At 47.5% G+C, this 23879-nt stretch overlaps 1 protein-coding gene and 1 non-coding gene across 27 annotated transcripts in view; both read left to right on the top strand.

Moving 5' to 3' along the window:
- Positions 1-23879, top strand: part of LOC106843859 (E1A-binding protein p400) — a 120040-nt gene that overhangs the window by 77767 nt on the left and 18394 nt on the right. For 19 of the 26 annotated variants that reach the window (XM_044776097.2, XM_070515819.1, XM_044776103.2 and 16 more), the window contains 16 exons: positions 1211-1407; positions 4490-4601; positions 4779-4922; positions 8242-8382; positions 8592-8675; positions 9076-9210; positions 9533-9577; positions 9657-9810; positions 10078-10319; positions 10477-10650; positions 13370-13506; positions 13650-13706; positions 16843-16921; positions 17051-17314; positions 18513-18561; positions 18638-18747. In XM_044776097.2, the coding sequence (XP_044632032.2) occupies positions 1211-1407; positions 4490-4601; positions 4779-4922; positions 8242-8382; positions 8592-8675; positions 9076-9210; positions 9533-9577; positions 9657-9810; positions 10078-10319; positions 10477-10650; positions 13370-13506; positions 13650-13706; positions 16843-16921; positions 17051-17314; positions 18513-18561; positions 18638-18747 (2124 nt within the window). The remainder of the gene's footprint in view (positions 1-1210; positions 1408-4489; positions 4602-4778; positions 4923-8241; positions 8383-8591; positions 8676-9075; positions 9211-9532; positions 9578-9656; positions 9811-10077; positions 10320-10476; positions 10651-13369; positions 13507-13649; positions 13707-16842; positions 16922-17050; positions 17315-18512; positions 18562-18637; positions 18748-23879) is intronic. The other 7 variants (XM_044776109.2, XM_044776110.2, XM_044776099.2 and 4 more) reach the window with 3 other exon arrangements.
- On the top strand, positions 796-926 carry LOC123288504 (small nucleolar RNA SNORA49). The gene has a single exon (XR_006532203.1). It is a non-coding gene; the product is annotated as a small nucleolar RNA SNORA49 (small nucleolar RNA).

Below are 23879 nucleotides of genomic sequence, written 5' to 3'. Positions count from 1 at the left end.
CACCACCACACTTCTTAAAGATTTATGTACACAGTTGTTCACTGTAGAAATGTTCGTAACAACTCCCAGTTCAGAGCAAAGTGACTGTCTGGTAGTAGAACAGTGCGTGGATAAGTTGTCCCTGTGCCGTAGGGCTTGGCAGTATTGTAAACAGACCCCGTCCCAGGCATTCCAGGGGATGCACTGAGAAGCCATCATCAACAGCATTTCGGAACAGATTTTAGTAGCATTGCAAAATGTTCCCGAGAGCCAAAGGCAAGCTATTTTTTTACCCACTTATCTTACCCCCTTCAGGTTATATGGCACAGTCAGGGCTTCTCACACACGTTCACACACACGAGAAGGCCTGCAAGGAAATACCCTACAGTCTTTTTTTTTTTTAGTAAAGATTTTATTTTTCATTTTCTTCCCAAAGCCCCCTGGTACATAGTTGTGTATTTTTAGTTGTGGGTCCTTCTAGTTGTGGCATGTGGGACGCCGCCTCAGCCTGGCTTGACTAGCGGTGCCATGTCCACACCCAGGATCCGAACCGGCAAAACCCTGGGCTGCTGAAGTGGAGTGTGCGAACTTAACCACTCAGCCACGGGGCCGACCCCCACCACAGTCTTTATTAACAAGCTTTCTTGGTAGTGATGTAACAAATTATATAGAGAATTTCTTGAAGGAGAAGGGTTGGTCAACTGCTGTGTCTGTTTTGGCACTGAGATCATGGCAGAAGAGAGGTGTTCAGCTGAGGCCATTTCAGCTCATGGCCTTGAGTGAGGTGGAGGAGCCTCTCTTCCTTGTTGTTACCTACTCCCTCAGCCTTACTCCAGGGACTTTTGCTGTAAAGTGCCCTGGCATTGCCTGAGGGCACATGAAAAAGCACGTATCCCTCCCCAGTAAGACTCTGTGTTCTTGTGGGGCCTACAGATTGAGCTGACAGTGTGTGTCAGATGGAATCTGATATTTTCCTTTTTGTAAGTGATGACTCACATTATTTAAATAGAGATGTTTGTGATCTGTGAGTGAGAGATGACGCAAATGCACAGAAGAGCTAGAATAAAATGCTAAAATCTGGTCTAATTTGAACATAGGCCATGTGTCAAAGGAAACACAAACCAAATAGTTTTGTTATGGAATAGTTTCTGACTGATACATAGCAGAAAGTGTCAAAGGTTTCTGAACATTTACCAAGAATACTAACTGGAGATTTTTTATTTCATCTTAGGAACTGATGAGGAGTTTCAACAGAGACAGGAGGATTTTCTGTGCAATTCTCTCCACTCACAGCCGCGCTACAGGCGTGAGCCTGGTAGAGGCAGACGCGGTGGTGTTCTATGACAATGACCTGAACCCTGTGATGGATGCCAAGGCCCAGGAGTGGTGTGACAGGATCGGGAGGCGCAAGGATGTGCACATATACAGGTGAGGAGTGGGCTGAGGCTGGGGTGAGCCTATGTGCGAGGGGGAGCTCTGTGCAGGCGTGGGCGCTGGATGCGCTGCCGCGGAGAGGCCCTGTGGGCCTGGGATAGCACGCTGCAGTGCACTTTGGAAGTTTCCGCTAAGTTTTGTTTACTTTTCCTTCAGGCAGACTTATGTTCCTGCTATCTTATTTATTCTTTCTTTATATTTAACATTTGCTTGAGATACAATTTAGTTTGCTTGAAATTGTGACTGAGTTGTGTTGCTTAGACATAACTTGCTGTCCTTTCAACATGTATTTGTTGTATCTCTTTTAGAGTATCTGAACCTTAAAGAATGATTTATGTTTTAGGTTGTTTCAGCTATCGTCAAATATGAATTATCTGTTAGTAAATTGGCTATTGAAAGAATTAAATCTTATAACTGGCCAAATATATGTAATTGAGGAAAATGGAGAAGGCCCTGCTCTATTTCTGAATTTCCAGAAGTATTTACATAGTAGTGCAGTCATAGTAGGTCTGCAGTTTTTTTTGCGTATTTGTTTTGTGCCCGGTGTGCGCTGAGCACTTGATGCACCCCTTCTCCTGTGCCGCGGCCGCTTCTCTGACATGTCAGCGTGAAGTCTCACAAGTGGCGGCTGGCCCAGGACTGAAGCCCCAGCTTGTGCAACGTAGTAATCTTAGTGTATTTAAAGAGCTTTACTGTTGTGTTTCTGACTATAAATATATTATTTGTTCATTGAAAAAAAAGAAGAAAATCAAGTAGAGAAGAGTAACTCTCCCATAGAAATAGCAGTCCGTCACATTTTGGTGTATGGCTTTCCAGGCATGTAAAAAATTTTCTTAGATGGCTCATGTCATCAGTCTTATTTTGTAATCCCTTTTTATTTTAACAATATATTGTGAGTGTATTTCCATGCTAATAAATGTAAATTTGTACATCATTTGTATTGAATGAATAATGTTTCATTGTTTAATTTCTCCCTTATCATTGAATGCCTTTAGCAATTACTAGATGGAAATGGTAAAAATATTTTTTCTCAGTAGCCACAAAATCTGTAAACACTCAGGAATAATCTTAGCAGTAAAGATGCAGAACGTGTAAGAAGTAAGAGTATAAAATTGTGTGAAAAGTTGCAAGATGAGATGTCACTTGTGGGAGGATATGCTGTGTTTTTGGACAGGAAGATGTGGTTCATAAAAATGTGAAGTTTTCCCAAAGCGATACTAAAATTTAACTTGATTTTAATGAAAGCCCTGATTATTGGTGTTAGTGTATTTGTGTGCATGGACCTACACACACAGTTGGATAAAATGGTTTTTAAAGTATATTTGGGTGAAAGATAATGATGACCAGCAAAAAGGATGACAAGGGTTGCAGGGAGAGGGTCTGCTGGAGTTCCTGAGGGTGAGCGTGTGGCCTCATCACATGCTGTTGGAATCAGAACAGATGAGCAGTGCAGGCTAAAAAGCCTGGCTCAGATGTGGATGTCAGCAAAGTGGGATTTCAGTTTAATTGAAACGTAGTTTATTCAATGTGTTGGTGACACACTGTGTGTCCGTGAGGAAGGGGACAGGGTTGGAGTGCTGTTTCCTGCTTTATGACTAGAATACAGTCCTGTGAATTAAGGACATAAATGTAAAAATAAAGCAACAATTTTAGAGTGTTATTTGAGATAATACCTGTAGCCTGGAGCTTGAAGGGATCACTTTAATCAAACAGAAAACTCGAAAGGAAGGAAAGATAGGCATATTTGAGTATAGTAAAATAAAAATTAAAGTGTAGTCACATTGCATAACATTTCAGTTGACAGCAGACCGCATATATGACAGTGGTCCCGTGAGATTAGTACCATACGGCCTAGGTGTGTGGTAGGCTGCACCATCTAGATTTGTGTAAGTACATTCTCTGTTGTTCACACAACGATGAAATTGCCTAGTGCTGCATTTCTTAGAACATAACCCCATTATTAAGCAACACATGCTGTATTGCAAAAAGATTCCATAAGCACAGTTAATAGGCAAATAAGATTTGGAAAATTGTTTGCAATTCTCTTAATAGACAGAGGGTTATGTACTCTTACAAGTTGAGAAGAAAGGTAAACGACCCCCTTTTTAAGAAGGGTGGGGAGGGAACCTAAGAATAGAACAGGCACTTCCGGGTGACCAAAAACATGTGACAGGATGCCCAAAGGTAGACACAAATGCAAGTTGAATGTGCGGTGACCTTTCTGCTCACATGCCCCTACAGGTGAGACCGTAAAGGGCATGTCTGCTGGCAGTGCCCGGTGAGGGAACCTCCGTACTTTATTGGGAACTCAGGGTCATTTCACTCTTTTGAAAGCAGTGTAGCAAGGTCTGTTGAAGTGAAAATTGCATGTACCCTTTGCCCCCAGCATTACTCTCAAGGGGGTTGAGCCCGTGATATAAGAGTAGTTACTGCAGCTTGTTCATGTGGCATGAAGCAGACCCCAGCCAGTGCCATCCTTGGGGTACAGCCACACCCTGAGTATTGAGCAGCCACCAGAAACATAAGTTCATTTGGGGGATTTCTGTAGGACACTGTTCAGTGAGAAGCAAAGTGGAGATAAATGTGTAATGAGGCAGATGATGCCTGACCACCGTGTATAAATGTGATCACGTGAAGGTGCAGGGCGCATTGTGGAAGTCCGTGTGCCAGGTTGTCAGCACTGAGGAAGACAGGTACTCAGGATGAGTCCAGGAGGACCGAGTAGGATTTTTCCAGGTGGAGGCCATAGGATGGGGAGATGAGGGTGACAAGCAGGACACTGGGTACGGAGGTGTGGGACAGTGTGCAGGGCTTCTGGGGCCTGCCCTCATGCTGTGTGGAGGTGGGGGCACAGCTGGACGGAGATGGGAGAGGGGACAGTGGACCACGGAGGCCTTTGACCGCCACATGAAGGAAGGAACGTACTCAACAGGGCATTGTGTATGACAAGTACTTTGAAAGCCATGCAGCACCCACCTGAGCAGTGAGGGGTGCTGTTCACAGGCTGTCTCTGCCCCCGGGTCTGCTTCCAGTTGTCTTTGCTGTCATTGTGTGTGTGTCTGTGTTTTGTTTGTAGGCTTGTAAGTGGCAATTCCATTGAAGAGAAATTGTTGAAAAATGGAACCAAAGACTTGATCCGAGAAGTAGCTGCTCAGGGAAATGATTACTCCATGGCATTCTTAACGCAGGTATCCTTCATTTATAAGTCCTTAGCAGGGTTACCCTACAGGGAGGGGAACTGTATGGAGTCCATGCAGTCAGTGAGGGGTTGTCTGATGGTTTCCCTGGTACTCAGGAGTCGAGCTCAGGGCAGGCATGAAACCATTTTTTTGTTGCTGGAGAATAATATGCATTTTTGTGTTCAGCGGACTATCCAGGAACTGTTTGAAGTCTATTCTCCCATGGATGATGCTGGCTTTCCAGTAAAAGCTGAAGAGTTCGTTGTCCTTTCTCAGGAACCTTCCATCACAGAAACCATTGCACCCAAGATTGCCAGACCTTTCATAGAGGTAAGAACAGATCCAGCCTGCCCTGAAGAGTTGTTTGATAAGGAGCTGGGCCTGCTTTGAGTCCTGACCTCTCCTGCTCTTGAGTCGTGTGGGCCCTGGGTCCCTGCTGCCCAGCTCAGCAGCTGTGGTGTCTTCATCTGCTCTTCTTGAGCCACCCCCAGCTTCCCCAGCCATCGTGTGAAGGTTGTCACTCCCGAGCTGCTGCTCGCCTGTCCTGTCCATGACCTTCTGCTTTGTGTGGTCTGCCCCTGCCCACCCCCCGATAGTCAGCTATCTCAGCTCCTCCTCTGTCTCAGAGCACTGCTAGGGAAGAGCCACGCTCTGAATGGGAGCCCTGTGTGTGCATGTAAAAAACATGTCTGATTCTGAGGACAGTACAGAAAAGAACGTAAACTCCCTTGTTAATACCTTTTTCTGTTGGTTACGTGTTGAAATAATAATGTTTTGAATGTATCAGGTTAAATAAAATACTGGCTTTTACATTTTTAACACAAGTAATAGAGATTTTAAATTGTACATATGGCTCACGTGATGCTGCTTTTGAGTGGTGCTGCTCTGTGGACACGTCACAGACTCACTGTTGGGGCCACCTCACTTCCGGTCCTGCCTCGTGGAGGGGCCCTCGGCTGCAGGCTGCCTTCCTCCTCTCAGGACTCACCCTCCTCCCCTTGGCCCACCTGGTGAGGAGGTCGTCTCCTCCTCTACCCCCTTCCTGGGCACTGGTTTCCAGGCTTTTACCTTAGAGGGACCCTGTGTCCCGGTCCTCTTCCTGCCTCGTTGCCCAGAGTGTGAGGCTCCCTGGCCCTCTCCTCCTCCTTGAGTGGCTGGGGCCCTTGGTGAGGAGGACTTGCCATCTCCTCTTCCAGTTTTAAAAATTAACTATCTGGTTATTGAGAAGTAATACATGTATGTGGTAGAACCTTCAAGAATTTATGATGAAATCTAAGTCTCCTGTCGCACAGCCTCCTTCCCTGCTCAGAGACAGCCACTGTCTGCGGTGCCTACGTTTCCTTTCAGGAGTCTTCTGGTGTAATGTCCCTCGCACAGAAACATCTTACAGCTTTTTCTCTATCGAGAAGAACAGATCTATCCTATCCTTTTAAAAATAGTTGATAATTGCATGAGGTTAAAGAAGAAACCCAGGGGTTGGCTCCATGGCCGAGTGGTTAAGTTTGCACACTGCTTCAGTGGCCCAGGGTTCGCCAGTTCAGATCCTGGGTGCGGACCTACACACTGCTCCTCAGGCCACACTGAGGTGGCATCCCACATAGCATAACCAGAAGGACCTACAACTAGAATATACAACTATGTACTGGGGGGCTTTGGAGAGAAGAAGAAGAAAGGAAAAAAAAAAAAGATTGTCAACAGATGTTAGCTCAAGGCCAATCTTTAAAAAAAAAAAAAGCAACCCAAACAGCCCAGAAGGATAGTAGGGAAGACAGTTTCTCTCCCAGAGGTAACCATTTAACCATGGTTAAAATTGCACACGTATCCTGGAAGAAAAATGTGAGGCATGAACATGTGTGTGCACGTGTGTGTGAGAACCGTGAGCGTGTTGCGTACCCTTGCTGTTTTTCTTAATATATCTTGGAGATGTTTGCGTGTTGGCACATAGGTATCTACTTTGTTGTCTTCAAAGCAGCATAATATTTCAGCAGAGATTCTTTGAAACGTATTGGGTGAATGTCTTACCGTGTGTCAGGCACTTTCTAGGCAGGAGGGCTATAGCATTGAAAAAACACCAGCCTTGCCCTCCATGAAGCTTGTATTCTAGTAAGGGGAGAGATAACAAACCAGTAAGCGAGTGAAATATGTACTCTCCTCTGAGATGGTGTGAAGTGCAGAGAAGCTGACTCTGGGGAGGGAGCAGACAACGTCCAGGCAGGAGCAATGTGGGCAGAGGAACAGCACGTGCAAGGCCGCCTCTGTGTCTGGACAGCAGGGATGTCAGTATACCCAGGGGGACGAGGGGGTGATGGAGATGAGGCCTGACCATGGGCGTGCTCTTTAAACCAATCTCCTGGCTCTGTGTTGAGACTAGATTGTGGGGGCCAGTTTACTGCCCAGTGTTGCTGAGACGTGGACGTCATTCTCACTGGTGTCTTGGTAGATATGTGATAGTATCTCTCTGGTTTAATTTGCATTCGGCTTTGGCTGATGAATTTGCTAACCTCTTCCTGTGTTCATGGGCAGTGGGAATACTTTTTTATGAAGTGCCTGCTCATGTCTTTTTCCTATTTTTTTTTTAACTAGGTTGTCTTTTTGTCTTAATGGCTTCTTGGTGTTCTGAATGTATTCTGGGTGCAAGGCCTTTGTTGGATACATGTGAACTGTCTTCTTCCATTCTGTGGTTTGCTTTGTTTAATGCTGTCTTTCGATGAGCAGAGATTCTTGGTCCCAGTGCCGCCCAGCAGACTGTCTATTATGTGGTTGGTGCTTTTGTGTTCTGCTTATGAGAAATTCTCCTTACCCTGAGGTCGTCATACATTCTCCTTTATTTTCTTCTAGATGTTTCAGTGTTTGATTCTTCATATTTGGATGTATAATCTGTCTGGAAATCATTTCTGTATGTAGTGTGAGGTACGATGATATTTTAAACTTTTCAGATTTTGCCAGATTGCCCTGAAAAGAGGTTGTGCCAGTTCTTAATGGATATCCACTAACCAAAAACTGTATTATCCTCTCTGATGTGAGAGTGTGTCTCCACATCTGCCAGCACCTGTCAGGTGTGTGGTCCTGGCTGGTGTGATAGGCACAGTGGTGTCTCCTTACTTTAGTTTGCATTTCTTGGACTTGCTGGCACTGACTGTCTCACACAGCTGTCGTCTGCTTCACATTGTGATCTGTATCACGTTTTCTGTGGGCTGTTTTGGCTGCCACGATGTTGGGTGATTTATCTCCTGTTAATACCATGGACAGTGGCGTGTGTCTCATGTACCATAAAGAATTGCTCTTGTTGGTCAGAGCTGTGGCTGGGTGATGGGTATCAGGTGTGAGATTGGACAGGACGCCCCGTCTTGCTCTGTTCTTGGAGTCTGGGAGCTTTACTCTGTGTGTCAGTGTGCTTGCCTGCGGCTCTTCCCTGGGGCTTCCCTGTCCAACGTGCTGCAATGAGTTCCTTACGTCCATTTTCTGTATTTCCTCAGTCCTTAGTTGTACACCTATGAGGGGTCTCAAGGAATGAACACTTTACCTTAGGGAGGCTCAGTGTACGAGGTAGGCATCTAGTTAGCTTTATGTGGTATGGCTTTTCTCAAAAACCCCTCAAATATGAGACTTAAACATATGTCACAGTAATCTAAATACGTGATTTTTTTAGGCCCTCAAGAGTATTGAGTGTCTGGAGGAGGATGTGCAGAAACCCATGGAGGAAGCGGTGCCCGGCTCATCTGACTCCGACGGTTCCGGGTGGAACGAAGAGCCGTCGCAGCTGGAGGAGTTCGCTGACTTCATGGAGCAGGTTTGGGCATTTTCTCTTTTGTGCTTCAACTTAATTTTTTTCTTTATGCCTACATATTTTAAACATTTGACCCTTTTATGAAGTATTTCTTCCTCACTTTGACCAAGAACAGTCACTTTTCTATTTCAGATATTGGTGGGGGGTTGTATAAGGAGCTTAACCAATAATAACTTGCTATTAAGTATTCAAGAAATATATTTTTGAAACAGCTCACACCAATTGAAAAATATGCTTTGAATTACCTGGAGTTATTCCATACTTCCATTGATCAAGAAAAAGAGAGAAATAGTGAGGTAAGAGAATGAACTTTTCATCATCTTATGTGTGAGAATCTCAAGTTTTTCAGCATTAAATTTGAGGTAAATTTACTTGCCTAGGAGTAACGAAAAAGCTAAAAACCACAGTATAGAAACTAATGGAAAATGAAAAATCTTGGAACACCCTGTATAGGCAGTTTTAATTTGTTTTGAAGCAGTTTGGTGCTAGATAGAGGGTTATATGTGGGGAACAAAAGAGGGGTCCAGAAGCTGCGTAACCAGATAGGAGGGGAACTCCTTGTGACAGAGAACAGAGGTTTCTTCATCTGAGTTTGACCATTAGGGCATGCACGAGCGCAGACAGGAGGGGACAGAAACAAGTGGGGGAACTGCTGTGATGAGCTTGAGAGCTCCTTTCCTGTCATCTTCCCGTCAGGAGGCTGTGCTCACTGCCGTGAGGGCATGGGAGGCCCAGAACGTGAGGACCCTGCGGGAGAGGGAGGCCAGGGCGCTGCAGGAGCAGGAGCAGGAGCAGCTTCTCACCTACACGAGGGAGGATGCTTACAATGCGGTACGTGGGGCTAGGTCCAGGGGTCAGAGTCTGGGGCCTTTCCAGGAGAAGAAACCGTGGTAGTTTATACTCCTCATATCAACTCAAGTTCTAAAAGAACCATTTTATGGTGATGACACTTGGTTAGAGATTTTTCAGTTACATGTTGGCTATTCCCTGAATGGTGTTGCCAGCTATGACTAAAATGCATTATAAGTCTTGTAAAGGGTGATGTCCGTCATGCTTACTGTGTAGACTTAGTAAGTCTGAAGGTAAATTAGTTGATGGCTTACGTCATGAAAGTAAGACTGTGTCAAGTTGAAAAACTTCCCCTTTCCTACAGGAATATGTCTGTGAAGGTGCCGATGGGCAGACAGAAGTCATGCCGGTGAGTGCCTGTCGCCCTCTGTTGGGTTAGCTGCCTCCTGTGAGACACTAAGCTCATGGGCTTTCCCTTCTCCACACAGCTCTGGACCCCGCCCACCCCCCCCCAGGATGACAATGACATCTACATTGACTCAGTCATGTGTCTCATGTACGAAACCACGCCCATCCCGGAGTCTAAGCTGCCTCCCGTGTACGTGAGGAAGGAGCGCAGGCGACACAAGACAGACCCTTCAGGTGTGCACCTTGTCCCAGTGGCACTGTCCCATGGCTACGCTCACGTATTCTGTTGCTTTGTTTTTGTGAGCAGTGAGAAACCTTTGTGCTTACAGCCCCAATTAGCAGTAAAAGCCAGAGAAGTGGGTTTGTCTTTATCACATGCTTTCCAAGGCTCCTTGGTGACAGCCTCCGAAGTTTCCCTTGCCCCTCTGGTTCCCTTTCCTTCGCTTGCTAAGGTGGAGTTCTCTTGTTGACTGTCTTGCTGAGGACAGCCTCTCTGCTCAGCTGCAGGCAGGAAGAAGAAGCAGCGTCACGGGGAGGCGGTCGTCGCTCCTCGGTCACTGTTTGACCGAGCGACACCGGGCATGTTGAAGATTCGACGAGAAGGGAAGGAGCAGAAGAAGAATATTCTATTGAAGCAGCAAACACAGTTTGCCAAGCCTTTGCCGTCTTTTGCCAAACCCACAGCTGAGTCGGGTCCAGATAACCCCGAGTGGCTCATCAGCGAAGACTGGGCCCTGCTGCAGGTGAGCACGTGCTCGGGCCTGCTGGTGTGGCCATTCGCTCAGTGGGCCACCTCCCTCCCTCCCCCTTATGTTTCCATGTCATGATCCATTTGGAAAGTGGGAAAGCCTGTGAATGCACAGCTTAGTGACCTGTTGTTCCTGAAACTTGATCCTCTAGGCCGTGAAGCAGCTACTCGAGCTGCCTCTGAACCTCACAATTGTGTCCCCGGCTCACACACCTAACTGGGACCTCGTCAGCGATGTTGTCAACTCCTGCAGCCGGATCTACCGTTCTTCCAAACAGTGCCGGAACCGCTATGAGAACGTGCTCATTCCGAGAGAGGAAGGGAAGGTGAGGGCAGACCGCCTCTTCCACAGTCTGTGGTGCTGGTGGAAGTCCTCACGTGTCCAGAGGACGATCAACCCACAGGGTTGTTGGAGAGTTCAGTGAGGGGAGGGACCTGCACTCTGCCTGGCCCAGGACTCGAGATGTGGTGGGCACGGTCACCTTACCGCAGACCATAGTCCAGTGCCTGAGATTTCACCTGTTGTGGAACATCCATGCTGCTCTGTCATTTGAAAAATTCTGTGTGCTCTCTGCTGGTTCTGAGTGCCATCCAAGGGCCTGTCCTATTTTTGTTTCTTCCTTCCTTTCTGGGTGTTTTTTTTTTTTTTTCAAGAAAGAGTTGGGTAAATGGGAGAGAAGAGCATTTGTTCATGATAACTGTTAGCTTATTTGAAGTAAAGTCTGTTAGCACCTCCTCCGCCGTGTGTGCTGTGCTTTCACTGGACCCCTTGGCTTCTGTGGTGGTTTGACGGGCACTAGACCTCGGTGCCTGCCAACTCTAGCATTGCAGATGCTCACTGACTCCAGAGCAACCGAGTGATTGGTGTCTGTCGTCAAGAAGCCAGCTGTGTGTTGGATGGCCCCACCGTGGAGAGTGAGCACTGTTGATAAGCAGATCTCCATTCGGGGGCCTTGTCTTATCCCTCTGGAGCTGGGTTTGTTTCTTTCTGGGTCTCCCTCTGCTCTCTTCATCAGCTCCCCCTTCTTGCCAGTTGGCTACTTCCTCTCCCCAGGAGTAGGTCCAAGGCCTCCATACAGAAAGCGTCTGCATGTTGTGTCATGCCAGCTTTTGTAAGTGTCCTCGCCCTTTGGGGTGATGACCCTCGCTTCCAGTAGATGTCCTGTCACATCTGCTGCACGTGACGGGACAGGGCCAGTCCAGAGGCACCCAGCCCATACTTTGACGGAGTTTGCTGTTCTACTTCTAATTTGTGGAGATTACTTCTGTGACCACTCTCTGACTCATCTCAGTTTTCATTTTTCTAAAAACAGTTGTCTCAGAATATGGCGTTTGTTTGCTTTTTTTGTTTAGAAACAAAAAGAAGCAGACTTTCCTCAGAACACCGTTTTGTGGTGCCTCTACCGACAAGACTTCCTGAAGTCTCATGTTGGTCTGTTAGTTTTGGAAGCATTTCTAACAATCACGATAACCTTAATGTGGAAAAATGTAAAGCTAAAATTTTGTCTTCTGTTAGAGCTCACATTTCAAGCTAATCTAAAGAAAAAGGCAAGAAATATTTATAAGGTATAAGGGTGCTGTTCTGAATAAATTGGAAAACCTTGTTTCAGCACCTAGACAGGGGAGCATATGATGAGATTCAGAATTAATCTGTATTTTAGTAACCAAGAGAAATTTGAAATCCAGAATGTTCTCAAGTGCCTCTCATTCCTCTCTGGAGAGGACTTGCTTCTTTACGTTGGAGGGCCACCACACCCCTGGGGCTGTCCTGAGAGGCCAGCCTGCTTGCACCCCATTGAAGCCTTTGTTGGTTGTAGTGGTCAGAGGTGTGTGTAAATGGGAGAGACACACGAGAGGCCCCTGTCCACCCCCTCACGGCCCCTCCCAGCCCCTCATGGCTTGCTGGCTCCACAGCGTCAAGTGGAGCAGCTCCCACTCAGGCAAGACCAAAACAGGAATTCTTTTACCTACAGCTAGTCTGCCTGCCGTGACTTTGACTCACTGTCTGGTGTTGGGTGTCACATACCTGGTCTTATTCTTACTCTTTCTATTTTCCTAGTTAACTTTATTATGACGTGGGAATGCTTCACACGTACAGTCCAGCATTCAGAAAGTGGCACAGCATAGCCTTGCATGTTGATTTTCTAGTTCTCATCTTCCTCACACGTCACCCTCTTTGAATTAAGGCATATTTTGGCACAGACGTGTGTGTGCATGAACATGCACACCCCCTCCCCCACGTGTGCCTCTTACTCTGTTCGTCTAGACGTCTTAGTTTTCATCCTGCACACTGAATTTGACTCACTGAATTTGACTCCCAGTTATGGGAATGATCAGAGCTTAGAGATACAGAGGAGAGTCCTGGGTGAGGAATGAGGAGCTCTGTGGCCTGGCCCTGACATGTCACTAATTAGCCCTTTGGCCTTGCACATGCTGTATCACAGTACTGGAATTTTCTCCATGGCACGAAGGGTTTCTGTGAAGTTCTGCAGGTTGCTAAGACGTCTTGGGAGCAAGCAGGCACTTGGTTCAGGTCTGGGGTTTATGAAAGAAAGATTGATTTCCGGGCACAAATAATGCCAAATCCCCCCCAAGAATGGATACAGACATCATCAGACGTCTGTCCCCTTCACCATCTGCTGTGGGCAGAGGCCTGCAGGTAGGGCACCCGCTGCTTGGTTCCATGGGGGTCGGATCGCTGATGAAGGTGTGTGGGCGCTGCCTCACTTGCTGTGCGACCTTGGGCACTTTGCCTATATGTTCTCTCTACCCAGCTGAAGGTGGGGAGTTCTCTCCCCCTGGGTCATCGCGAGGCTCACAAGAGGTAGTATGCAGAAAGGGCTAGACAGATCGAGGAGTAGTGTTAGCCGTCAGCGCGTGATGGCCACTGGTGTCCTTGCTGTTAGGTCTGTGTGGAGTTTCAGAAGAAGGGGTAGGAAAAGGAACTTTGTGTTTAATCCTGGGGGCTTTAACGTAAGGCCTCTGAATCAGTGACGCCTGTTCCCGGGGTCGCTGTCTGATGTGCTGCGGCCGATTTTGTTTCAGAGTAAGAACAACCGCCCTCTGCGCACAGGGCAGATGTACGCCCAGGATGAAAACGCCACGCACACCCAGCTGTACACCAGCCACTTTGACCTCATGAAGATGACTGCCGGGAAGAGGAGCCCCCCCATCAAACCTCTGTATGCTTCCCAAATCCTTGGTTTCCCTTAGTTGTGACTGAGTCAGTGGTGGGAAGCTTGATTTTTAATATTTGTCATTACTTTCCCTTCTTCAGTATGTTTTCCTGTGTTTAGTAATTGCTATCTCCTTTTCTGTGCTGCAGGCTTGGCATGAATCCCTTTCAGAAAAACCCCAAGCATGCCTCCGTGTTGGCAGAAAGGTATTTCTGTATTTGTGACATGGTTTTCACAATTCAAAATGATTTCATTTCAGTGTTTACTTAAACTCAGTAAGTTTAGTGAATTATTGTGCAAATGGTGTGTTCAGGCATCAGCTGGGAATGTTGGAGTTGCTTAAGTGGCTGAGCCTAGAGCACGGCTCTCGTGTGGGGTAGGCCCAGCACGGCTCATGTCCAGCCCCTGTTTGTGTGTTCTTCCTTCACGCGAGGGTGTGCCCCTGCCTCTGGCGGAGGACACACTGACAGACACGATGCAGCTGTGGGGGGCTGGAGAGGCTTCCTCCTTTCCTCGCCACGCCCCACCTCTCATTTGGCAAACGTGTTGTTGGCTCCGCCTTAAAAATATATCCAGTTTGGGGTGAGTGTACTTGCTTTGAATTTCAGCAAAGGAGAAATAAGGTGAATCGATGGATGGATCAAGATGGGTAGGTGTGAGAGAGCAAGTAGAGTCGGGGGAATGTGGACTTGAGTGCTGGGGACACAGTGTTTGCTACCAGGTCTCTGCAGATTTCTGTGTTTGACTCTTTATCATAAAATGGGAATATATATGTTCAGATGAAACCCAGTTTCCCCTCTGACTCCAGCCTTCCTTGTCACCCAGGTGAGGTTTTGCAGGCACCACCTGATGCCCTGCGCTCTCCTTGTCTCTCTGTGCTGCTCTCCACATGGCCCCGGGCGTCCTTGTCAGAGGCAGGCAGCCCGAGGCCTGCTCTGCCCACCTGCTCCACATGCCTGGCCTCCCTCCGTGGGATGCCCCTTGAGCATGCCTGCAGCCCCGCCTCACAGCTTTGTCTTGCTGTTCACTGTGTCTGGGATGGTCTCTCCAGACATCTACATGGCTCATGCCCTCTACTCCAGGCCCTCTCTCACACTCCACCTCTTCAACTTATTGAAAATTGTGCCCTGACCCCTCTTTATTTTTCTTTGTAGAGTGGATCATCTTTGCATTTTTGCTTGACCTGTTTAGCATCTGTCTGTGACCTTTATGGATGTAGGAATTCTAGAGCCTAGAGGCACAGAGCAGATGTTCAACATGTCATTTGTTGATTAAATTAATGAATCATTTCGTTCAGCTGGTATTTATTGATAAGTTTTATGCCTTGTACCGTGCTGGGCTGGGAGCTCAGCAGTGAACAAGATGGGCACAATCCTGCCCTCCTTTTTATCTTATGCCAGAGACAAAAACCAGTTAATCCGCACAGAGGATAGAGATTCATTCTGGAGGTAAATAGAACTTAGCCAGGCAGAGCCAATGTCAGGTGGGTTCCAGGCTTGCTGGGGCCTTCAGCAAAGGGGCTGGGCTGGGCTGGGCTGGTTGGGCTGGAGAAGACCCAGGGGGAACGTTCCTCTCCGAGTGAGGGGACAGATGGACGTCAGGTGGCCGTGGAGACTATCAGGTTGGTAGCCGTGGGTGAGAAGTGCGTGGAGCTAAGGGATGGGATTAGAGGGCAGGTCAGCAGGGTGGGAGGAGGGAGGTCCAGGGATGGCACCACCAAGGTGAGGGGAGCAGGTGAGCAAAGAGGCCTTGGCCTCCGTTTCCGATGTGTCGCTGCCTTTGGGTACATCAGGGGCACCAGTGTGGAGGTAACTGAGGGTCTCAGTGGAAGTGTTTGGTGTGAAGCCCAGTTGGATTAAGTTGGATAGAGGCTGCAAAGTGAGTGAGGATCTGGAGGGGCATCTCTGTGGCTTAGTTTTATTTTTGTGCATTTGGTTCATGTTGGAGAGGTGGATCCTGTTTAAATGCTGGTGGACAGGGTGAAGAGGTGGGAGGATGGGGGTGAGAGGAGAGCCCCAGGATGCACAGCAGAGGCCAGCCAGTCCACAGCCTGGGTAGGGGCTCAGCTTTCTGTAGGCCAGGTGTGCTATGGGAGAGTCTCGATGTGACGACCAAGGGCCAAGGGCGTTGGAGACCATGTGCTGAGGGAGGGAGCAGGTGGCAACTCCTTGTGGAGCAGGAGTCTTCAGGGTGGCTGGGCTGTGGTGCCTTAGGGTGCACAGAATGGGTGTTTCCCTCTAGCAGTGGAGGCACTTTGGCCTGGCCTGCAGCAGGCTGACTGGAGGAGTCTGGTGTGGGTATGCCTTATCACTAAATGTGATAGAGAGACTTGGGGACGAGGGAGGGCCCTGATGTTAACTCGAGGGCAGCAGGGAGGCGGGCAGGGCACATTGTGGAGGGCTCAGTGGGTTGACATGGGTGAGGTCAAAGAACAGGTGAGAAGGTATCGACTTAGTGAGCTGGGAGGAGCGTGAAGTGGGAGGAATGACATCCAGGGCTGCCAGACAGTGCAGCACATGGCCTGGGCCCTGTGGTGGGGGGTCCTGATGTCGAGAGGAAGTACGTAAAGTTTTAAGCAAAGCCAGTCTCTCTGTGACAGGAGGAATCAAGGAGTCCATAAGTGACAGTGCTGGGGAGCATATGGGAGCCCCTGGGAGCAGGAGTTCCATGAGAGGGTAGAGAGACCTGTGGGGACCTCATGGCACTCAGCTGTGGGGGCCCACCCTCCCCGTGGGGTTTGCTGGTCAGGCTCTGTGCTTGGGCAGCCCAGCACCATGGAAGGCTAGGAGTGTTTGTGTTGCCTGGGTCCTAGAACATCAGTTCTCAGGGACACAGTTCACAGGCGTCTAGCAGGCCAGAGTGGGGCCTGGGGATACGGAGCAGGGGGAGGAGCAGGTGACCTACTGACTGCTGCTGAAGGCTCCTTGGAGGAGGGCTGGTGCTCAGCTGGGGAGGGAAGGTGGGCCTGACATGGAGCAGGTGGGCAGTTTGGTGGGCTGGGAGAAGGGGTGGATGTTTCGATGCCAGGTGCACAACACTGAACAGCTTCTTGCCCATTTTCTTGACTGTTTTGGGGCACTTGATGTCCCAGGCACTGTCCTGAGCGCTGCTGCAGTGGACCAGGCCCAGCCCCGCCTGCAGAGGCTCTTTGTTGGAAGGGAATGGGAGAGTGGCAGCCTTTCTCCTTTCTGAGACTGATCCATTCAGCCCTTGCTTTTGGGGCTTGATTGGAGCTCCCTCCCGGCACTTGGCAGCTTAGGAAATGAGGGCTTTGAGTTTCTAGAATGTTTGTCTACTTTAGAGCTTGCTGGTTTATTTTCAGTTTTTGCTTTTGTCTTTCAGTGGAATCAACTACGATAAGCCACTGCCTCCTATTCAGGTCGCATCTCTCCGCGCAGAGCGGATTGCCAAAGAGAAGAAGGTGTGGGAGCCTGGGCTGGGGCTGCTGCTTCACTGGGAGGGCGTGGCTGGGATGAATGGTTGGCAGACAGGTGCATGGGCTGCAGGCCCTGGCTTCTCCCCATGGCTCCTTTCCTTCCCCACCCTGTAGGCACTGGCAGATCAGCAGAAGGCTCAGCAGCCGCCAGTGGCACAGCCCCCACCACCACCACCACCGCCGCAGCCACAGCCTCAGCCCCCACCGCCCCAGCAGCCGCCTCCACCTCTGCCCCAGCCCCAGACGGCGGGCAGCCAGCAGGCTGCGGGGCCGCCAGCCATCCAGCCCCAGGCCCCGGCACAGCCCCAGGCACAGCCCGCGCAGCCCCCACCGAAGGTGCCGCCTGCGATCACGACAGTGGGCAGCGCTGCAGTACTGGTGAGAAGACGCCCCTCCTTGGCACAGGCGCCTGTAACTTGCATTTGGCGCAGAACAGTCTGTTCGAACGAACGCTTGTTGAAGTTCTTGCACACTTCAAACCTGCAAACCTTCCACTCGGAGGGAGCAGCGAAGGCCCAGTCTTTCCCTAGAGAGAGCGTGTCTGGAGGGTCCCGGTCTAGAGGGGACGCATGTCTTCACCCTCGCTCTGCTGGCTCTATCCTCCAGGGGTCTTGTGGGCTGGCTTAGCTCAGCGGGATGGGGGAGGTGCTGGGAAGTCTGGAGTTAGACAGGATTTTGTGAACTGTGACAGTGAAGAAGTTGCCTCCTTTTTCTCCACAAACTTGTGGAGCAGGTGCTGTTTGTGCCCGTCTGCAAACTTCCCTTCCCCGGACCCCACCCTGCTTTCCCTCAAAGCGTGTGCGGCACGTGCTCACACACACGTGGATCCTCAGTGCTCATTAGAGAAAAGTGGCACAAGAAGGAAAGAAAGGCAGACTGCGATCTCACACCCCCTGCCCCATTGCCTTATGCCCTGGTGTGTTCTTTCGTGTCTGCCCATGGGACACAGACCCTGAGCTCCCATGTCAGGAGAACGCCTGGGACTAGGTGGGCCAGCACTGCCGCTTTGCACATCAGCTGGGCATGAGAATAGTTTCACTATGCAGAGCCACTGCCTCCTTCTGCTTTTAATTATATTTGCTGCAGTAGGATTTTTATGTGCACCTGGGCAGCTTTGTTCTTCATTCATTCATAAAGTGCACTCACTAAGCATTTACTTGGCATGAGGGCTGCCCCCTGCTCCCATGGAGTCACATCCCACTGGGAGAGGCAGCTCAGCCACACAAGACCCCAGGGAGGACAGTGGTGGATGGTCAGGAGGAGACTTTCTGTGGATCTGGCCCCTGGGCTGCAGCCTGAGTGACAGGAGTCAGTCAGATAAGAGTGGAAATCAGCAAGCACAGAGGCCCTGAGCTTGGCAAATGTGGTGTCAGAAAGGTCAGCATGGCCAGAGCCCAGTGACCGAGGGACAGACACAGCAGTGTGGGAGGAGGTGGGGAGGGAGGGGCTAGAGTCAGCTGTGCGGCTGTGTAACCATGGTCTGGAGTTTGGATTTGATTCTAATGAAATGGAAGTCATTGGACGGTTTACCCAGGGGAGACCTTGACCTGGAATTCAAATAGTTTTCTTTCTTCAGCAGGCAGGAGCCATTAAAACGTCTGTTACAGGGACAAGCATGCCAACGGGTAAGAAGTCAGAGATGCTGCAATAAGAATCTAGTTCTTTCCTGTTCCCTTGCCTCACAGACCTCTCCCTCTGCAGGCACAGTGAGCGGAAATGTGATCGTGAACACCATTGCGGGCGTCCCTGCCGCCACCTTCCAGTCAATTAATAAGCGACTTGCTTCACCCGTAGCCCCTGGAGCCTTGACTGTGAGTTGTCCCTGCTCCTTGGCGTTTTGGTAGCAAGCATGACCCTAGGACTTTATAGTAGCTGTTTGCTTTATAAAAAGATGTCACATCGATGTGGAAAATGCTTATCTAGTTTGAATTTCATAAAATAATGTGAACATTCAGGCATTCAAAGGATAATTTCCATGTTGGGCTTGCTGAGGAAGTGTGTGTTGAAACCCCTCAATGATTTCAGAGAGGAGGAAGGTGGGGTGTGAAGGCACATTTCTGACTGGTGACGGGATGCCTCATGTGACAGATTTGCCTATGTGGGGGGACGTGGGGACCCAGAGATGGCTGCTCTTGGGGCATTGCACTGGGGGAGGAGGTATGGCATTGCATGAAGATGGGACGTGCTCTCACATGCATTGCTGGTGTGTGGGGGGGCCAGGCAGGGCACAGAAGCTGGGTGGTCAGTTTATGGGGTGTCTAGACCCATGTGTGGGAAGCAGGAGGGACCAAAGCTGGGCAGAGGGAAATACTCAGAGCCACAAGACCCCCTGAGTGCGTAACCGAAAGGAGATGGGGTGCCAACCAGGAGACCGGGGCACTTGCCAAAACACACCCCATGTCAAGCCATGTGCTTGTCTTTGGTGTTTCACCATAAAAAACGAAAATAAACAACTGGGATTAAGGAGTTTAAGTTTATATTCCGATTTCTGGTTTAGTCGTGGACCCGAAGGCAACAGGTGCCCAAATGAGAAGAAACTACATCAAAGTCAGCAGTGCTTTGGCAAGTAGAATGATGTCACTCTTGGGTGTTGAAAAATGTCTTTTCAACGAAGATGTTGCTGTGGTAATCTAGACAGTGTGGTGTTGGCAAAGAGTAGATGCGTAGATCCATGGAGTAGGATACGGAGTCTGGAAATAGACCCATGCAGATCCCATCAGTTGATTGTCATTGGGAGTGCTGAGGGACTTCAGTGGAGAAAGGATAGTGTTTTAAACAAATGCTACTGGGGAGAAGTGAGTGGCCACATGCACAACCAGTGACTGTGACCTGTAACTTACACTGTGGAAAAAGTCACTCAAAACAGATCATGGACCTAAATGTAAAATCCAAGACTGTAGAACTTGTGGAAGAAAACATAAGAGAACATCTTTGCTACCTTGATTTAGGAAAAGATTTCTTAGGATGCCAAAGCCTGTGAATTATGAAAGAAAAGTTAGTGAATTAGGCTTGATCAAAATCAAGAACTTTTGCTCTTTGAAAAATAATAAGAAAATGAAAAGTGTGAAAAAGATTTGCAGAATGTATCTGATAAAGGACTGGTACTCAGATCATATAAAGATTCTTCCATCAGTCATAGGAAAACAAACAACTTTAAAAAAATGGACAAAAGATTTGAGCAATTACTTTACCAGAGAATGTTAGTGTAAAGTAATGTTAAGGTAAGTGTGAAAGGTGTTCAGTGTTAGTTATTAGGGAAATGCGAATTAAAACAACGAGATACTGCCACACACTTATGAGAATGGCTTTAAAAGTAAACAAACAAAAACCTGGGCTCTCCAATGCTGGTGAGGGTGCAGAGCAACTGGAATCTCATTGCTAATGGGAATGCAAAATCTTACAGTCACTTTGGAAAACAGTTTGGTTATTTCTTATAAAATTAAACATTCACTTTCCATACAACCTTGTAATTCCATTCCTAGGTTTTCCCCCAAGAGAAATCAAAACATATGTCTACACCAAAAACCTGAACACAAATGTGTATAGTGGCTTTATTCATAATTACTAAAAAAGGGAACAACCTGAATGGTCTTCAGCCAGTGAAGAAAAGATAAACTGGCACGTCTGTACCATCCAGTACCACCCAGTGAAACAAAGATGTCAACTAGTGGTACATGCCTCAGTGCAGGTGGATCGCAAATATGTTTTGCTAGGTGATTGGAGTTTCAAAAGGCTTCAAATGCTGTATGATTCCATTTAAATAACACGGAAAAGGTAAAACTGTGGATACAGAAAACAGAGTATGTTCTGTCCCTGGATGTGGTGGTGGCTACTCAGCCATATACGTTTGTAAAAATCAGAGCTGTATGCCTGAAAGGGTGAATTTTACTGTATGTGAATTGTATCTCAGAATCTGGCTTAAAAAATTAAATCTGGCTTTAAAATTAAAATACCCTCTAAACAATAGTGTGTATATGAAAAGAGTTTTTCTAGCGTATGACAGGATTATTTCATTTGTTTTTCTTTCTGCTTTGCAGTAAACCACTTTAGACTTGGCCGTTTCAATAAATAACAGAAGCTGTTAGTTAGACTTGTCACCTTAGGGACATTCTGTGTGACCATTGCTGCTACTTCTCTGAGGACGGGAAGCCCAAATCATTGCATCTGATGTTTTATTTTGAAAAAGACAAAATAAAACAAATAAAACAAAATTTCACAGATTGTGAAATCTTGTGAAATTTCAGTTGTACGTTAATGTTTGTCAGTCATGTTATAGGTGCACCACTTCACCCTTTGTGCCCACCCCCCTCCCCACCTTTCCCCTGCTATCCACTAAACTGTTCTTAGTCCATAATTTTAAATTCCTCATATGAGTGGAGTCATACACAGATTATCCTTCTCTTAGCTGGCTTATTTCACTTAACATAATTCTCTCAAGGTCCATCCATGTTATTGCAAATGGAATGATTTTGTTCTGTTTTGCAGCTGAGTAGTATTCCATTGTATTATGTACCACATCTTCTTTATCCATTCGTCTGTTGCTGGACGTTTAGGTTGCTTCCACGTCTTGGCTATTGTAAACAGTGCTGCAATAAACATTGGGGTGCACAGGACTTTTGGGATTGCTGACTTCAGGCTCTTTGGATAAATACCCAGTAGTGGGATGGCTGGATCGTATGGTGTTTCTATTTTTAATTTTTTGAGGAATCTCCATACTGTTTTCCATAGTGGCTGCACCAGTTTGCATTCCCACCAGCAATGTATGAGGGTTCCTTTTTCTCCGCAACCTCTCCAACATTTGTTGCTATTAGTTTTAGATATTTTTGTCATTCTAACGGGTGTAAGGTGATATCTTAGTGTAGTTTTGATTTGCATTTCCCTGATGATCAGCGATGATGAGCATCTTTTCATGTGCCTATTGGCCATCAGTATATCTTCTTTGGAGAAATGTCTGTTCATTGTACGTGTGATATTTTTAAAAGATAAAGTAAGTCATCCACAATGTATTTTTTGAGCAGCCCTTACAGACAAGATACTCTTCCTGGTGAGGTGGGGCTAGAAATAGGAATCACACAATGGCATGCTTTCACAGCACTCTTCCAGTCCGGGGGCTGGAACGTGAAAGAGGTACAGGCTTTCTGGAGAAGGCAGCGTGGGCTTCAAAGGATAGGAAGATGTCATCTACAAAAATGACTCTGGCAGGTAGTATGAGCAAAGGTTCAGCGGGTAGGGAAGTGGACAGTGTGTACAGGGAGCAGCAAGGAGTTCTGTTGGGATGGAGCACAAAATGTATTAACAGAAAAGTGGTGGTTCCCATAAGCTCTGAGGGGCTCCTGAGTGGTTCCGTGTACTTGGCACTGCGTGATGTGGAGGCTGGATTGTCTTGGGATTTGGGTATTTTGGATATCGGGTTGAAGAGTGGATCTTCTTCACCAGACAATGGGAAGCCCTTGCAAGTCTTTGAAAAGAGGTGTGTTCTAGGAAAATTCATGTGATATGTATGTATGGAGTGGATGAGAGCAGAAAAGGCTAGAGAGAAAACTATTTCAGTAGCCCAGAAAAGGACTTCTGTTTCTGGTAGTAAGGTGAGTTATTTTATTTACACCACTCTGTTAATGAAAAGAACTAAAATTATTGGATACAACTTTGAAAAATCTCCTTAAAAGCTTCAGAGAGCTGACAAAAGAATAAATAATTATTAGGCTACAGTCTAGGGGAAGAAGAAACCCAGAGAGGTTAACAGGGTGTGCTGAAGCTGCGTCTGCCTTGGCGTACGTTTCACCTGATGGACAAGGGGGCTCCACTTCAAACCCAGGGCTTGGCTCTTCCAGGTGGAGAGTCTAAAAAGAGGCGTTGACACCCTGGGCTGGGACCTCAAATGGCTCAGCCCTCAGGGCAGGTGTGGACAGGAAGTAAAGTCCATCTGCCTTCCACCCTCGTGGTGAGCAGAGAGGCAGGGTGGGGACTCTTCCTGTGAAGTTGTAGCCACAAGGCAGCTCTTTGTCAGTTTTCAGCTCAAGCTGATATTGCCTCAAAAGGGCCCCCAAGCTCCCTCAGATCATGTGAAGTAGACCTGGGTGGACAGTGTGTCTGGGTAGGTGGCCAGAAGCAAATGCAGATTCTTGGAGGAGCATGCCTTCAATCCTGGACTTGTTAGAATCTTCACAAATGATTTTCAAGTATAATGAGCAGCATACTATGGAAAATAACCAAGCACACAAGGATAGAAGGTACCATGAGTGAGAACCAGCCAAAACAGCAGACAATGGGCAGACCCTTAAAGACTTGAGACAGTGGAATTACTGGGCATAGATTAGAAAACCTTTGTACATAGATTAGAAAACATTTGTACTTTCTATTTTAAAGAAATAAGACGGAAGCTTGAGAATGTCTGTAAAACCCAGGAAACTATATTTAAAAAGAATATAGAGAATTTCAGAGATGAAAAATACGGTTACCAAAATTGGAAAAAACCCTGATAATTGGGCTTAATATCAATTTACACATAGTTGAAGAGGAAATTTAGTAAACTGAAAGATAAATCAGAAGTTCTCTTGAATGCAGCATGGGATGACAACAGGTGGATGTACGGAAGAGAATTTAAGAGCCATGGAAGATTGAGTGAGAGGTTGTAATATGTGGTTAATCCAGACAGAAATTTGGGCAGAGACAGTATTTGAAGATGTGAGAGTTTTCCAGAACTGATTAACACAGTGATCCATAGATACAAAAAGCTCAGTGAATCCCAATCAGGGATGATGAAAAAGAATCCACACCTCCATAATGACAGCAACAAAATGGTCTTAAAAGCAGCCAGAAAAAAAGGCAGGTTGCGTTCAGATGTACAGCAGCTTATTTCTCAATGGTAGGAATGAAGCCAGAAGCTGATGGAATGACATCTTTGCTCTAATGAAAGAAAATAACTGGCACCCCGGGGTTCTGA

This window comes from Equus asinus, chromosome 8 (genome assembly GCF_041296235.1).
Source record: "Equus asinus isolate D_3611 breed Donkey chromosome 8, EquAss-T2T_v2, whole genome shotgun sequence".
NCBI classification, from domain to species: domain Eukaryota; kingdom Metazoa; phylum Chordata; class Mammalia; order Perissodactyla; family Equidae; genus Equus; species Equus asinus.
This window is presented reverse-complemented; position numbering and strand designations above follow the sequence as displayed.